Source organism: Engraulis encrasicolus, chromosome 5 (genome assembly GCF_034702125.1).
Source record: "Engraulis encrasicolus isolate BLACKSEA-1 chromosome 5, IST_EnEncr_1.0, whole genome shotgun sequence".
NCBI classification, from domain to species: Eukaryota; Metazoa; Chordata; class Actinopteri; order Clupeiformes; family Engraulidae; genus Engraulis; species Engraulis encrasicolus.
Genome location: NC_085861.1, coordinates 9,437,075 through 9,452,074, shown reverse-complemented (window position 1 = coordinate 9,452,074; position 15,000 = coordinate 9,437,075). Strand labels below are relative to the sequence as shown.

At 42.4% G+C, this 15,000-nt stretch overlaps 1 protein-coding gene and 1 long non-coding RNA gene across 4 annotated transcripts in view; one reads left to right on the top strand and one right to left on the bottom strand.

The window, feature by feature from the left end:
* fam171a1 (family with sequence similarity 171 member A1) overlaps nt 1–15,000 on the bottom strand; it is an 83,126-nt gene that overhangs the window by 36,513 nt on the left and 31,613 nt on the right. The window contains exon 3 of the mRNA XM_063198629.1: nt 10,966–11,058. Within this exon, the coding sequence (XP_063054699.1) occupies nt 10,966–11,058 (93 nt within the window). The remainder of the gene's footprint in view (nt 1–10,965; nt 11,059–15,000) is intronic.
* On the top strand, nt 1,024–4,211 carry LOC134448296 (uncharacterized). 3 transcript variants are annotated; one of them, XR_010034723.1, is made up of 5 exons: nt 1,024–1,242; nt 2,629–2,718; nt 2,824–3,221; nt 3,674–3,751; nt 3,856–4,211. It is a non-coding gene; the product is annotated as an uncharacterized LOC134448296 (long non-coding RNA). The 3 variants fall into 3 exon arrangements; XR_010034721.1 differs by having other exon boundaries at nt 2,629–2,921; nt 3,128–3,221; XR_010034722.1 differs by having other exon boundaries at nt 2,629–3,221.

Here is a 15,000-nt window from a genome sequence, read left to right as displayed (position 1 = left end):
TTGCCTCATACCTCAAGCCACAGCATTTGCGGCTCCCCCATGCCCCCCTCCCATCCCCTTCTTAGGAGAGCCTTTAATATGTAAATGCCAGTGATCAGGTCGGGAGCTGCTACAGTCAATTTCAAGTGGGGTGGGGTGGGGTGAGGTCAGGTGGGTGGGAGGGAGTGGGGGGTCGGCAGGTCTGTTTCTAGGATTTTGGGGTCCCTAGGCAACGGGATTGTTGGGGGCCCTAGGGCATTTTTTGGCTTTTTACTAAAATGTGTGTGTGTGTGTGTGTGTCTGTGTGTATGTTTGTTCACGCTGCCTAGTGGTGTTTTTCAGAATCACTAACCATTAAACCAGGGGTAGTGAGCCTATGTCTCGAGGGCCCTTGAGGCCGTTTTATCCGGCCCCTGATATCATTATAATGTTTTGCAACTTCACATGAAATAGGCCTATGACATATTTTGCAGGCCTAAAGGAATCTTAGAAATTACATTTCCAATGCAATTAAGTTAGGCCTATATTCAGGGGACCTAGAAAAGGTGGGGACTGTTTTAAATGTGTCTACCTTTAAAGGTGTCTATATGTCTATATAGGCCTAAAGGTGTCTATATATGCCTAAATTTCATGGGGAAATCCTGATTTGTGTTCATAGTACGGCCCCCGGAGGATTTTATGACCATGGTAGGAATTTGAAGTGGCCCTTCGAATGAAAAAGGTTCCCCACCCCTGCATTAAACCTTTCTTCTAGCCACAGCTCTGCTGTCAGTACATTTTATTATGATACTATAAGCTCAGAAATGAAGTTGATCAAACAATTCGATCTAAACATTTAAATGAACCGAATAGAAATCAGAATAGAAACATCTGAATGATCTTTCTTGGACATAGCCTACATTTTGAAGTGACCCTTTGAATTAAAAAGGTTCCTCACCCCTGCTTTTGAGGAAAAACATCAATGTGCTTGGCCACTCTGGTTTTTAAATTATTCTGAACTAAAGCAAGGATTGTTCAAGGAAGTTGAAAACAGACTGTCTCTGGTTAAATTAGTTCTACACCAAGCCTTTAGGTGGCAGTACAACTAATTCGCACAATGCGAATTCCACACACAAGCCACAAAGAAGCCATCTACCGCGGTCAACAACACCGACCTATCTGAACAGAACCACGCGCTGTCTGTGTGGTTTCACTGTTACAAGTTTCTTGGCGACATGGGGGAAAGTTCCTCACATACCAACGGAAAATGGGCTTCACATACATGTAAGTAAATTTTACTCAACTGTGGTTTAAAGTTTCAGTACTCAAGAGCGATTGAATAGCTCCTCTGAACACAGATCCGCCATTGCTAAGTTGTAGCACAAGTCCCCTCAATGAATGTGACTACTCTTGTTGCTGCTGTACGCTAGTAAATTCTGATAACTTGCGAGCATCGTAATGACAAAATGCAGTAGTGAAACGGTGAATATGTTAAGTATACTTGTTGATGGTAAGTTGTTTGACATTGCTCGTTCTCAATTGCCTTTCCCCTGCCTAAAGATGATTCCCAGTTTGTCGCTCCCAGCGCGGTTCGATCCCCAGTCGGTTCGCTCCCACTAGCCAGACTATCGAGCCCACAGAGCTAGTTATCTTTTTGATGTTAGTTTTTTGTTACGTACCCTAAACCTAACCCTTACCTTAATCCTAAACCTAACCCTAAATTGCTTGTATGTGGTAGTGTATGATAATACGAGAAATGTAATCGGGTGGGATAGAACGCCTGGGATTGATAGGATCACCTGGGACTACACGTCCGGGAGTGATCTTACATGGGAGTGACCATCTCCCAGCGCTTAAGATTGACAAAGGCTACCGTTAGCATGCTATTGCGTTAGCTCATCAACTAGTTGCTGGGCACTGCTCATTTTTCACGTCTGCCCGGCATTTCGCTGATGAACTAACGCTTGGACGTCTTGCCAATGTATTTTACAGCGGCAAAAATGCATCTAGGCGACGTTGGCAAGATTGGTGTGCCGTCTGGGTGTGTTGGTTTTCAGTGCTGGGCAGTAGCGAAGCGACTAGTTTAATTACATTCCCTAGTAGCTTGGTCGTAGCGTCATTACTATGTATCGACTAACGTCCCTGTAGTTAGGAAATAAATAGTTTGGAAATCAATGTGAAATACCCTGGCATTTGCAACAGTAGGTAACCTGTCCTTAAAAAGTATGGGTCCTCAAAACAGCACTTGTTGCACAAATAAGTGTTGCATAGAGCAGTGTTTCCCAACCAGGGGTACGTGTACATTGGGATATAAAGCATGAGTCAGGGGGTACTTGTGGTATGAGAAAAGGCTTAGGGGGTACTTAAGACAAAAAAAGGTTGGGAAACACTGGCATAGAGCACGCCACCCCGAAATCAATGTGAAATACCCTGGCATTTGCAACAGTAGGCAGCATGTCCTTAAAACGTATGGGTCCTCAAAACAGCACTTGTTGCACAAATAAGTGTAGCTGGCCTCTTCAAGAAATTGAAATTATGCATGGTCACTTTTTCTTATTGTTTCACGTGGAGGTCTACTGACATTGTCTAAATAATGTAGGCTAGTTTATGTCCATGTATTATATTAGGACCCAAGGTTAATGGGTTATTCTGTTTACCATGTTTTCACAGGCTGCTGTCTCATAATATGGCGAAGACGAGTCACTTGAAGGCCTAACAGCTCTTATGAGGAGCAGTCTTGCCATAGAAGACTGAAAGAATGTAAGATTAACTTCTTTGTGACCAATATGACTTGCTCATTGATACATTAGCTATGTCAATATGAGATGCATGGCGAAGTATTTAATTTATTTGTCTCTCTTCTAGGAGCTGTAGAAACAACAGGGTGCCTGCTGCAGTATGACGAGGACGCCCTGATCATAGAAGGTCCAGTGTCTTGGCAGGGTGAAATGGCACTGATATCGGTATGTGGTGATATCAGTTAAAATTAATGAATTAATTCTCATATCTGAATAATGTGAACACTGGATTTACCACACACTCACACACACCCTAGTCCTAGATTATACAACCAAGGTTACTTTTACCACAGCTCTGGCACTGCATCAAATTTCTTTTCTTTTTTATAGAACTGGACAGGTCATTTATTCGTTCCCCTTGTTTTTTGCAGTGTCCTGCAGGATGCTGTGTCCTGCAATCCTGTGTGCTGTGCTACAGACGCGTGTGGAGGTCAACCCGAAATGGGCACAGTAGAGTGAAAGAGGGTAAGCTTAACCTATAGCCTACGTCAGGGTTGGGGAACCTTTCTCATTCGAATGGCCACTTCAAATTCATCCGAGGGGCCATAAAAGTCCTCCAAGGGCCGTACTATGAACACAAACCAGGATTTTCCCTTTCACTTTAGGCCTATATTGAAGGCAGCCACATTTAAACAAACGCCAACTTCTTCAGGTTCCCTGAATATAACTTAATTGTATTGCTAATGTATTTTCTAAGATTCCTTTACAAAATATGTCATATTTCATGTGAAGATGGAATTGCATTAAAATTATATCGGGGGCCGGATAATAAAACAGCCTCAAGGGTCGCAAACGGCCCTAGAGACATAGGTTCCCCACCCCTGTCCTACATTGTCAATATGACTTGTGCTACTTTATAGATAAGTTGTCAATGCTGTGCATTGCTATGTTTTGATTTATTTTCTTACATCCTACAGATCCTGGCAGGGAGACGGTAGTGTCCTGCAGGATGGTGATGGGCAATCTTACAAGAGACCACAGAAAACTGATATAGTGTAAGATTATCCCTGTTGGGCTCAATATGTCTTGCTTATTGATATATTTGCTATGTCAATATGAGGTGCATGACAAAGTATTTATTTATTTGTTGTTTCTACAGCTCCCAGAAGTGAGACTGAGTGCCTGTTGCAGTATGACGAGGAAGCAGTGACCAGAGACCTTCAGTAGACCCTGCTGGCATGATTGGCGGCTGAAGAACATAATCAACAGCAATGTTTATAATATTGTACATACCTGTATAGTCTGCACTAAAATGCTGTACCTGTACTATTTTTCCTCTTACTTTCATATTTACCACGTATTTACTATGAATTGACAACTTTTACTCAAATCCATTTTTGTATGTGCCCTGACTAAAACTATCCTTAAACCTAACCTGTCAGAGGTGTAATAACAACCTGCTCTTAGCAATGTGGCAGCAGTCTACTTGGATGCAGCGGGGAACATAGAACCCTTTTTTTTTAAAAAAAAAGCATTGTATGTTTCTGAGTTTTATGAATTGTGCCCTTCCCAAACCTAACCTGTCGTAGGGGCCTATGAAATCCGTTTTTTGAAAATTTTTTATTTACATTTTTGAACTTATTTTCCCCTTTCACACCCCCCCACCCCCCCACCCAAAGAAAAATAAAAAATAAAATACAAAAATTCTTAGTTATTTAGTTCAAACTGGTGGGTGGACAGAGCCAACCACTCATGGTTGAATGGTAGGTAGAGAAAAGAAAAGTAAAATTACCTACTAGCTTTTTGTAATATCAGCCCTCAAAAATATTCCAGGTAATAAGGTAGCTGTATTGTACATGCGCATATATTCTATTAAATACACGTGACGCACGCACCCAACTAGAAGGCGAATTCACTTCTGGTGCATTGAAGTTGTTGGACTCTGGCTGCATCAGGTTTTCTCGAATACTTGGCTATATTGCAACGTGCAGCTTAGAGACATTTTGGGTCACGTTATATGTAGGCATTAAATAAATAGCCTCGCAAAGTCCCTACCGTCTACCGTTTCACTCAAACACATGTTTTACAAGACGGCCGTTTTCTTCTGATGGTGACTTGACCCTTTTTCAAAGTTGATGCTAACTTTTAGGCACGGAGAGCCGCCCGTCTTTTCTGTGTCGCATCGCATTGTCTTAATAGACGGTCAGGACAACGCGTTTATGCCTGACCTCACCTGTTCCACTAGGAAAAATTTGAGTGCTGTTGAGTATTAAGATTTCTTCAATGCTCTGACGGCCAGTGTTAGGACGTGGGAGACAATCGGAAACGCCGCTTGGGAGAGAGATGCGTGTTTGTTTCTGAGTTGTACATTTGTGACCTGAGTACTGTATACATCACTGCATATAGCCTAGAGTATATTGTTTGCAGGGTATGTGTGTAGTTTTAAATTATGTATATTTATGAAATGCACGGTTCCTGTCTAAGTGTGTGTACATTGTTTGGTGTGATATTAAAAGCATTTAAAAAAATCATTTTCATTTTAGCAATAAATTCACATCATGCATGCTGAAGCCCCATCACAGTGCAGTCTATAATGATGTGAACATAATGATGTGAATATACAAAGTAAAATCAACCTAGGTATATTAGTAATAATAATTTTTGCATAATTATACGGACCTACCGTATAGGCCTACGGTATGCATAAATTAATCCAACGTGACCAATAGAAGGTCGTAGCTGCCGACCCTGCTAACCAACAGCGCAGCTCTTTTACTTTGAGTCACGTGTCTTTTTCGTCCAATAAAGAGCAAGGCTAGTCCGCGTTCCGGGCTGGCTGTCATTGCCTTTCATGTTAATCGTTGGGCCATTAACACCCTGCTGTGAGACCTCTCCACGGCTCTGATTCGCTTCCGGGCGATTTACGTGTCACCAAAACTGTTAATTTCGCATTCTCTCAGCGCTCAAAATCAGACGAAAGTTAGGCAAGTCCGTGGGCGATTTGGGACGAGTTCATTGTCACAAATCCCCCTTTTCGTGCTGTGTCCTTTACTGAGCTCACTCTTTCAACTCTGCCTTCTCTGAATGCTCAAAATGGCCTAACTTCCACTGTGTCCATTGACAATGGGCAGAAGCTGTGTAGTTTTTGAGTACCTGGAATAGTTCTTGCAGATTCAAACCTTTTCAACAGGTTCTCAGCTTCATGATGGTACATCTCTGTTGTGGCAAACTGGCAATGGATGTTCTTGACATTATCCTTGACAAATTCAAACAGTTGGTTTGGCGTTACAATTTGATTGTCAATAGGACGTTGCAGACTTGCTCGTGCAGCAAGCCGTTTAACTGTCCCTCCAACGCCATCACATGGACCTTTGCCATGTGATGTGGCAAAAAAGTGCCACTCTGCAGGTATGTGAAAGTCTGCCTCGTGGTGGCACAAATTTGTTATGTTTTTAAGGTTTTTATATTGTGCAGCACAGCCATCAGAAAAATATATGATCTTCTTTGGGCGTTCTGTCATTGATGAAGTGTCGTTGAGGAACTGAATTAGGAGCTTCTGAAACAGATGTACAGCAATTGTATCGTGAATGTTGCAGTCTGAAATAACCACAAAACAGATTTTTTCCAGTTTCAACTGATATTGGTAGTAGCATACAAATGGATGGATTGTGGCCTGCAGGTTGTTCCAGTGAAATGATTGAATAGCATCTTGAATTACAAAACTATAGTTTTCTGCAAAGTCTGCTACCACTAAAAACGTTCCTGGTTCAAGGGAGTCACGAGCCTGTTGGTAAAACATGCTCTGCTGTTTTGCAATGAAATCATGATGCATGACCTTGGGAAGACTACACACAAAGGTTTCCAGAAACTCATTTACTGGCTGTGTCTTAGTTTCAAGTGTTGACCTATCTGTTGATGTCCATTGTTTGAACTCCACATTATCTATCATGCAATTTTCCATGTATTTTTCCAGTCTCCAAAGAAGATTGGGAGTTCCTGGACACTCTGTACAGTCCTGAAGGAAGCAGCTAATGCTTGGAGGGTTGCACTGTATTGCTCCAATACAGTCCCGGTAGTGTTTAATCTCACCACTGGAAACAGTATCAAAACAGACTCCATCAAACAACAGTTTTATATTTTGATGTATTGTACACACACATACACAATGTGTACCACTGGATCCTGCAAGAACACACTGTCTGGGTCGCAATATGGAAAATTTGGTGAAGCCAATTTTCACTTCTGGATGCTTGTCTTTAAAGTGTTGAAAAGCTTCACGTAGGTTGCAAAGTACAAGCCTTTTTTGAAGGAGCTGCCTCTTGCCACCGACATTGATTGACAGACAGTCTTTCATACCAGGCATCACCCGACTGACAGACTCAGACAAATAGAACTTTTCTACTGTCTCTACTGTTTGTGTGGATAGTCTATTTCCAGGCTTTGGATTAGGTACTGTCAAAACCCCATGCTCCTTTGCCAGTTGTTTTGATTTTACTGCCATGTGTTTTGTGTTTTGTGGTTTGAAATTCTGTCATTATTTTTCTCACACTCCAACTTCCAGGTAATGCAGTTAGGATCTGCAGCTTGTCACTTCTGGCAGATGAACTTCTGAACTTTTCGCGGAGCTGATGTATCATTTCTTCTCCGTCATCTTTCCATGGTCTGAGTGGTTGTCCGGTGGCAGCTTCAATCTTTCCCCGTATCTTTCTTGCAATATTCTCCACTTTTCTTTTAGCATAGGTTCCCTTGGCCACTCTCTTTAAGCGGATTGGAGATTCACCAATCGATGATAAAGTGGCATTAAGATTGCATAGCTCAACATTTGCATATTCCATGTCAGAAGTTGCAGAGGTTGAGGGGCCAGCCACAGCTACTGAAGGGTCTGAAATGTCAGGCTGTGAGATTGGCTCTGTTGTGACTGTTGTTTTCAGCTTCATGTAGCAGTTCCTGCAGACGCGCTGACCAATCCTCAGGCTGAGTGTCGGATGATGTTCTATGGCATCCTCAGGCAGATCTCTCAAGTCACGAGTTATTCTTTTACGATGACCATTAAAAGGGTCAGAACATTTTTGATGTAAAAGCCTCAAATAATGCCTCTTTGAAGACATGGCAAGGTTCAATGCTGCAGTAACCTGAACAACTCAGTCCAATGCATGTGCATAAAGTTCAGTGCACCCAACAGCAAGCCCGTTAAGTAGACTGATCACACCTGCACTTGCACACCATTCACTTAATGCATTCAATTAGTGATGCCTGGGTCAATCTGTGACATCAGACACTAAGTGTGAGGTGGGGTACTCATGTCAGGTAGTGTACTTGCAACCCATTTTGAACCTTTATGTCCCATTATCTCTGAAATGAATAATAACCCGAACACCAGCATTTGAGGTGTTGCTCATGACATTGCCGGCTACGTTTGGACAAGGAACTGGCCATTTTAAAATATGAGTTTTTTAGATATTCAATTTTTAATTTTTCAATTTATAATAATTCATATTCTGAGAGTAGTTGTATTCCAAGGTGATTGTGTAATATGTAGAGCCAGAAAAGAGCTTTCAAACAACACCACAGGCATCTTTTTGTGACTAACACTGACTGATATATTCAAGGCTGAATGTATAGTGTCCTACCCTCACATGTGAACCTTTCCTAGTCTGTTTCTCCCTTAATATTAGTGTCAGATTCAAACCAATGCAGTTCTGGGGTGCTACCTTGCTACTGAAAAGGCACACCAAGTATGATCGAAATCCGGGTCGGTCGGGTCCCAAAGTGTCTGATTTCACGTGAAATGACCCAAACACATAGCCTACTCACACACGTGGGTCCTTTTTATCACGTTGGCTCAAACTATTTTGACTGAAAAGCCTCGGCTACCGGATCCTGGATCCTGGAACCGGATCCGGATCCTGTGAAAAACCCTATTATCCTGCCGGATCCGGAACCGGATCTTGGATCCGGTGTATCTCTAATATCTAGCCTGTGCATTAGTCCGGCCCTGCTGGTGTGCTGTGCCATTCTACTTGTTATGCACTGGTCTACATTCACCTACAGAAAGAGTCCAGGGAGCAGTATTGAGTGAGTCTTTGGCAAGGACAAACACGACAACATGAAAAGAGCGAAAGACATGAAGGACAAGAGGGAGAAAGGAAGGAACAGAAAGAGGAAGGAAGAACATGGACAGATGAGGAAGATAAAGAGAATGAGAGAGATGGAAAGAAAGAAAGAAAGAAAGAAAGAAAGAAAGAAAGAAAGAAAGAAAGAAAGAAAGAAAGAAAGAAAGAAGGAAAGAAGGAAAGAAAGAAAGAAAGAAAGAAAGAAGGAAAGACAGAAAGAAAGAAAGAAGGAAAGAAGGAAAGAAAGAAAGAAAGAAAGAAAGCACGGAAGTAAGAAAAAAACAAAGAAAGAAAGAAAGAAAGAGAGAAAGAAAGAAAGTAAGTAAGTTAGGAGGAAAGAAAGAAAGAAAGCAAGAAAGATTTTTGATGAGTTGGCAGAAATCCTTTGGCATGCTATGCTAAAAATAAAGGTCGTCCTTTTGATAGCATCAAAACACTGAGGAATGCACTAAATTGATATGGAGCAAAGACAGCCCTGCGTGCAGGCACACTCAAACCCACAGACACAGGCACAGATTCCAGTGGGAATGTGCACGCGCACACACACACACGTCAGGGTAGTGAGTCCTGAGTCATCCCAAAGCATCCAATATATTGTATATACTGTAAGATCTGTGTGTGTGTGTGTGTGTGTGTGTGTGTGTGTGTGTGTGTGTGTGTGTGTGTGTGTGTGTGTGTGTGTGTGTGTGTGTGTGTGTGTGTGTGTGTGTGTGTGTGTGTGTGTGTGTGAGAGAGACAGAGCGATGGTGTAGGATATAGGAAATTAAACCCCCTGCATAGTGACGGGCCAAAAGGCAAAACAAGTGGAAATAAGAAATAAGAGCACACACTTAATCGAATTACTAGCATGTGAAGAGCTCTGGGTGTGGACTGCTGCATACACTCACTTTCTGTGTGTGTGTGTATGTGTGTGTGTGTGTGTGTGTGTGTGTGTGTGTGTGTGTGTGTGTGTGTGTGTGTGTGTGTGTGTGTGTGTGTGTGAGTGTGTGAGTGTGTGAGTGTGTGAGTGTGTGAGTGTGTGAGTGTGTGTGCGTGCGCAAGTGAGGGAGGCAGAGAGTGCAAAACACAAGGTTTCAAAACATGCAAGCCAAGTGCAAAGTTGAAACCACCAGAAAAGACAAAAATAAAGTTGTAGCGAAATACAAAGAGATTACAATAAGAACCTAAAGCTCCAACTGACAGACTACGCAACAGTTTGTTTTTCTTTCAGTCAAATACAAATAAGGACAACCAGACGAACTATGGCACAGAAAAGCACACTTGCTTCTTAACAGTGTACACATCATACGCACCCATGCAAGCACTTCCCAGTTTTATCCAGAGGATTATGACAGGCAAATAATAACCACAAAAGTCCAGGTTTTCGGCCCTGCCGTGGCTTAACGGTGGGGCACTCGACAGCTACGTGGCCGCCCCGAGTTCGATTGCGGCCCGGGTCCTTTGCCGACCCTTCCCCGTCTCCTTCCATACGTTTCCTGTTTCTCTCTCAAAAACTGTCCTGTCACTTAAAAAATGTGAAAGAAAAAAAAAAAAAAAAAAAAAAACCCTCCAGGTTTCACCTCGTCAGGGTTTGGTCATGATATGAATGATGATGGGGTGGAAATGAGGTGAACTACAGTACGTTGTTCCTTCTAAATAAGATCTACTTAACGTCAAGCAGTGTGCGGCAAAACTTCTTTTTTCTCGAGTGAGTTAAATAACCCCATTTATATTGACCTCTGGGCATGAAACACACTGGTTCCAACTTTGCACGCACGTCCGGACATTAAGCATTAGCTCATACGCTTAAGACTATTACTATTAAGCCATGACTCTTGATTCCCTTACACACGTGTGAATGAGTGTGTGTGTGTCAGTGAATGAACAAGTAAGTAAGTCTTTAAGTTAACATGTGCGAGCAATTGAGCAATTGAATGCATGAAGTGCATGAAGAAGGTAATGAGTGTGTGTATACGTGTGGGCTTTGTGGCTGTGGGAAGAGTGAGAATAAATCATGTTTTTGCATGTGTGTTTTGTGTGTGTGTGTGTTTTGCATGCGTCAAGTCAAGTGTACTTTATTGTCAAAAATCTATGTAACAGGGTTTAGCACAGAAGTTTGAAATGTGTGTGTGTGAGTGTGTGTGTGTGTGTGTGTGTGTGTGTGTGTGTGTGCTCACCTTGATATCCCGACACAATCTGCACCACGTCTTCATACACCATCAGCGTAGCCGCTCTCTCCGGCAGCAGGTCCAGACTGAGAGAGGAGAAGACTGTAGAGCACGGACACACACACACACACACATGCACACGCACACACGCACACACATGCGCACACACACACGTAAGAGGGAGTTGGTGGATCTGCTCATATAATATGCATCATCCACACAATACACACACACTCGCGCACACACTCGCGCACACACACACACACTCCCCCCCCCCTCCAAAAAGCCAACGCTACACCCACAAAAAACACACACCAGCCACCACACAATAGCTTGTGTGAAGATGGTGTGTGTGTGCGGGTGTGTGCGTGTGCGTGTGTGCGCGTGTGCGCGCGCGTGTGTGTGTGTGTGTGTACAGTAAGCCCAGGCTAGCCACAAGCTGCCTTGGGACCGAGGATATGATTCTAGGTTAAATACACACACGAACACACACGCTCACGCACACGCACACAAACACCCTCCAGACAGACAGGCGAGACAGTCTCTGTAGTCTCCATCTAGCCTCCCAAAGGCGGCCGATATGAAACATGCTACTCTACTCTCTCCTTCACACATTGGACAGCCCTGCCCTAGTGCATGTGTGTGTGTTTGTCTGTGAGTGTGTGTACACGTGTGTGTGCGTGTGCGTGCACGTGTGCGTGCGCTCCATATGTGTGTGTGTGTGTGTGTGTGTGTGTGCGCGTGTGTGCATGTGTGTGTGCGCTCCTCACGCATCAGAGAGCCCAGTCCTAGTGCATCTGTGTATATGCGTGTGCGAGTGTGTGTATGTGTGCTCCTCACCCATGAGAGAGCCTAGCCCTAGTGTGTGTGTGTGTGTGTGTGTGTGTGTGTGTGTGTGTGTGTGTGTGTGTGTGTGTGTGTGTGTGTGTGTGTGTGTGTGTGTGCTTGCATACGTTCTCTTCACACATAAGACAGCCCAGCCAGCCTTAGCGCAAATCAATGCTACTGCTAATGCAACTGCTACTACTACTAGCTGTGTGAATCAAGACTACTACTACCCCAAAGCTGCTAACGCCACACTCCTGATTAGCCACTAATCTCTTCCTCTCCCCAGTGTGTGTGTGTGTGTGTGTGTGTGTGTGTGTGTGTGTGTGTGTGTGTGTGTGTGTGTGTACGTGTGTGTGTGTGTGTATGCGTGTGTGTATGTGTGCGTGTGCGCATGTGCGTGTGTGTACGTGTGTGTGTATGTGTGTATGCGTGTGTGTATGTGTGTGTGTGTGTGTGTGTGTGTGTGTGTGTGTGTGTGTGTGTGTCTGGTGTACGTGAGAGGAGGTGTGAGTGTGTGTGTGTGTGTGTGTGTGTGTGTGTGTGTGTGTGTGTGTGTGTGTGTGTGGTCTAGTATGTGTTTTTTGTTTATTTAAGAGTAAAGTAGATCTGTAAAGTAATCTCTTTAGCTAAAGATCTTACTCCCTTCACGACACAGTGTTTTGTGCGTGTGTGTGTGTGTGTGTGTCTGTGTGTTTGCGCGCACGTGCGTGTGTGTGTGTGTAGCAGCAGGTGGTCCATTAGTGTATTGGGGATACACCCTCAACACACACACAGTGGAACCCCCCAGTGTGGGAGGGCACCTAATCCCAACAACCAGATAACCACATCCAGAGCTAAACAGAAGGACACATGGGGGGGGGATAGAGAGAGAAGAGGGGGATAAATCATTGCTCAGGCAGGATCGATGTGGATACAGACAGTGAGAGAGTGGTAGTGGAGTCGTAATAGGCTCAGTCATTTCAAATTGATGTTAAAGTTTGGTTTTCACTTCCAAGTTGAAGTTTAGGGTCTATAGAACAATTTGAGTTCGAGTGTCAAACACACAGATAACAAAATGGCCTGCGGGGGGCGCTCTAAAATATATAAACTGCTATAACTTTTGATTAGTTAAACCAAATTTAACATATGATGTATGCATGGATTCAGCATGAAGAGGAGAAACTGGTTGGCTAAATAGTTGGTTACCAGATTAAAGGCACACTATGTAATAAACACACTTTTAGCCAATGGACAGCTAAATCCGGGCTTTTTTAAGATAAAGGGTGGAAATGCCCTCCAAGTTGCAATGAAACATAATTTATTGTTACAATTTATTGTAAATAAAGCCTGGGTTATCACTTAACTTGATTTGTTCAGAATATCCCTGAAGCACACAGATACTTAGGATGCATACAGCTCCAGGCCTTTTTATTAGAATACCATGAAAAAATTGATTTATTTCCATAATTCCATCAATAATGTTAAACTGTCATGGATTGTAGATTCATGGCCCAGTTTTTTAACTATTCCAATCATTATTTTTTTTCTTTTTATAAACGTTGGCCTTCCAGCTCCAAAAACCCATGAATTGGGGAATTCGCATTATTAGAATATTGTTATAAAATCACATTTTTCTTCATCAAAATTCGGGTCACATTAAATCAGTTGAAATTTGGTACTTTCTACATAACATTGAAGTCAATGGCAAAAACAGTGCATGGGAGTTATGGAAGCCCATATATCCTTGATGCTTTGCTGTCAGCTGTTCCTGTTTGTTGACCTGGTACCCCACACTTCACTCTTCAATATACCCTATAGATTTCCATGCCACGTTTTGGCGCTAACTCACCAGTTTAATTCTAAATTACCAGAAATGAAACCCCATTGAAAATGAATGGGGTTTAATTTCTGTTGAGTTAGAATTAAACTGGTGAGTTAACACCAAAACGTGGCATGGAAATCTTCGGGTATATTGAAGAGGGAAGTGTGGGGCACCAGGTCAACAAACAAGAACAGCTGACAGCAAAGCATCAGGGATATCTGGGCTTCCATAACTCCCATGCACTGTTTTTGCCATTGACTTCAATGTTGAACGCATCATGGCCATTATGAAGATAGAGAATGTCCTAACCAAGTATTGACCATTGCATGTTATGTAGAAAGTACCAAATTTCAACTGATTTAATATGACCCGAATTTTGATGAAGAAAAATGTGATTTTATAACAATATTCTAATAATGCGAATTCCCCAATTCATGGGTTTTTGGAGCTGGAAGGCCAACGTATATAAAAAGAAAAAAAAATAATGATTGGAATAGTTAAAAAACTGGGCCATGAATCTACAATCCATGACAGTTTAACATTATTGATGGAATTATGGAAATAAATCAACTTTTTCATGGTATTCTAATAAAAAGGCCTGGAGCTGTATAAACAAATATAGCTGCATAAAGCCTATGTGATATTTAGGACCCAACTTGCAACTTTGAGTTCATGAATTTAGGATCATGAGTACCAGCTTTTTTTCAATCAAGCCATCATTTTATTCACAACTTAAACACTTTATATCTGGAAGAAAGTAAATCAATGATGATGATGATGATGATGATGATGATGATGATGATGATGATGATGATGATGATGATGATGATGATGATGATGATGATGATGATGATGATGATGATGATGATGATGATGATGATGATGATAAATACTATAGGGAACATCATTTTTTCTCGCATTCAAAAAGTAAACAGAAGACCATAGGGCTAACATTTATTCCAATAGTCCACTGTACAATAACTATGACAGAGAACAGATTCAAAAACAGTCAGTGGTCAGTCTTAGAAATTGTATGTGCACTTGCACAGACGTGTGCACTTTAACTCTGCCTTCATGCACTTGCACCGAGATGTGGCAGGTCTATTTGTACAAGTACTAGTACAACTGCACTCCACCTCTAGTTGGAAAACATCTTTGGCAACTGCATTGCTTTGGTAGTATAGTCCAAATCTGGGAACTGTTCATTTGTTACCAGATTGGCAGGCATTTCTGGCAAATGCAGATAATAAGGTTTTCATTCCTGTCCACTACGCTGGTAACAAATGGACAGTTCCCAGAGCAGATGATTGTGTCTACCATGTATGAAATAGTCCTATAGTATTATTAAGTATGCTTGCCAAAGGCCTCTGCTTGCCCCCAGCAAGCATACTAATTGTTCTCCAACAGTTTATTTA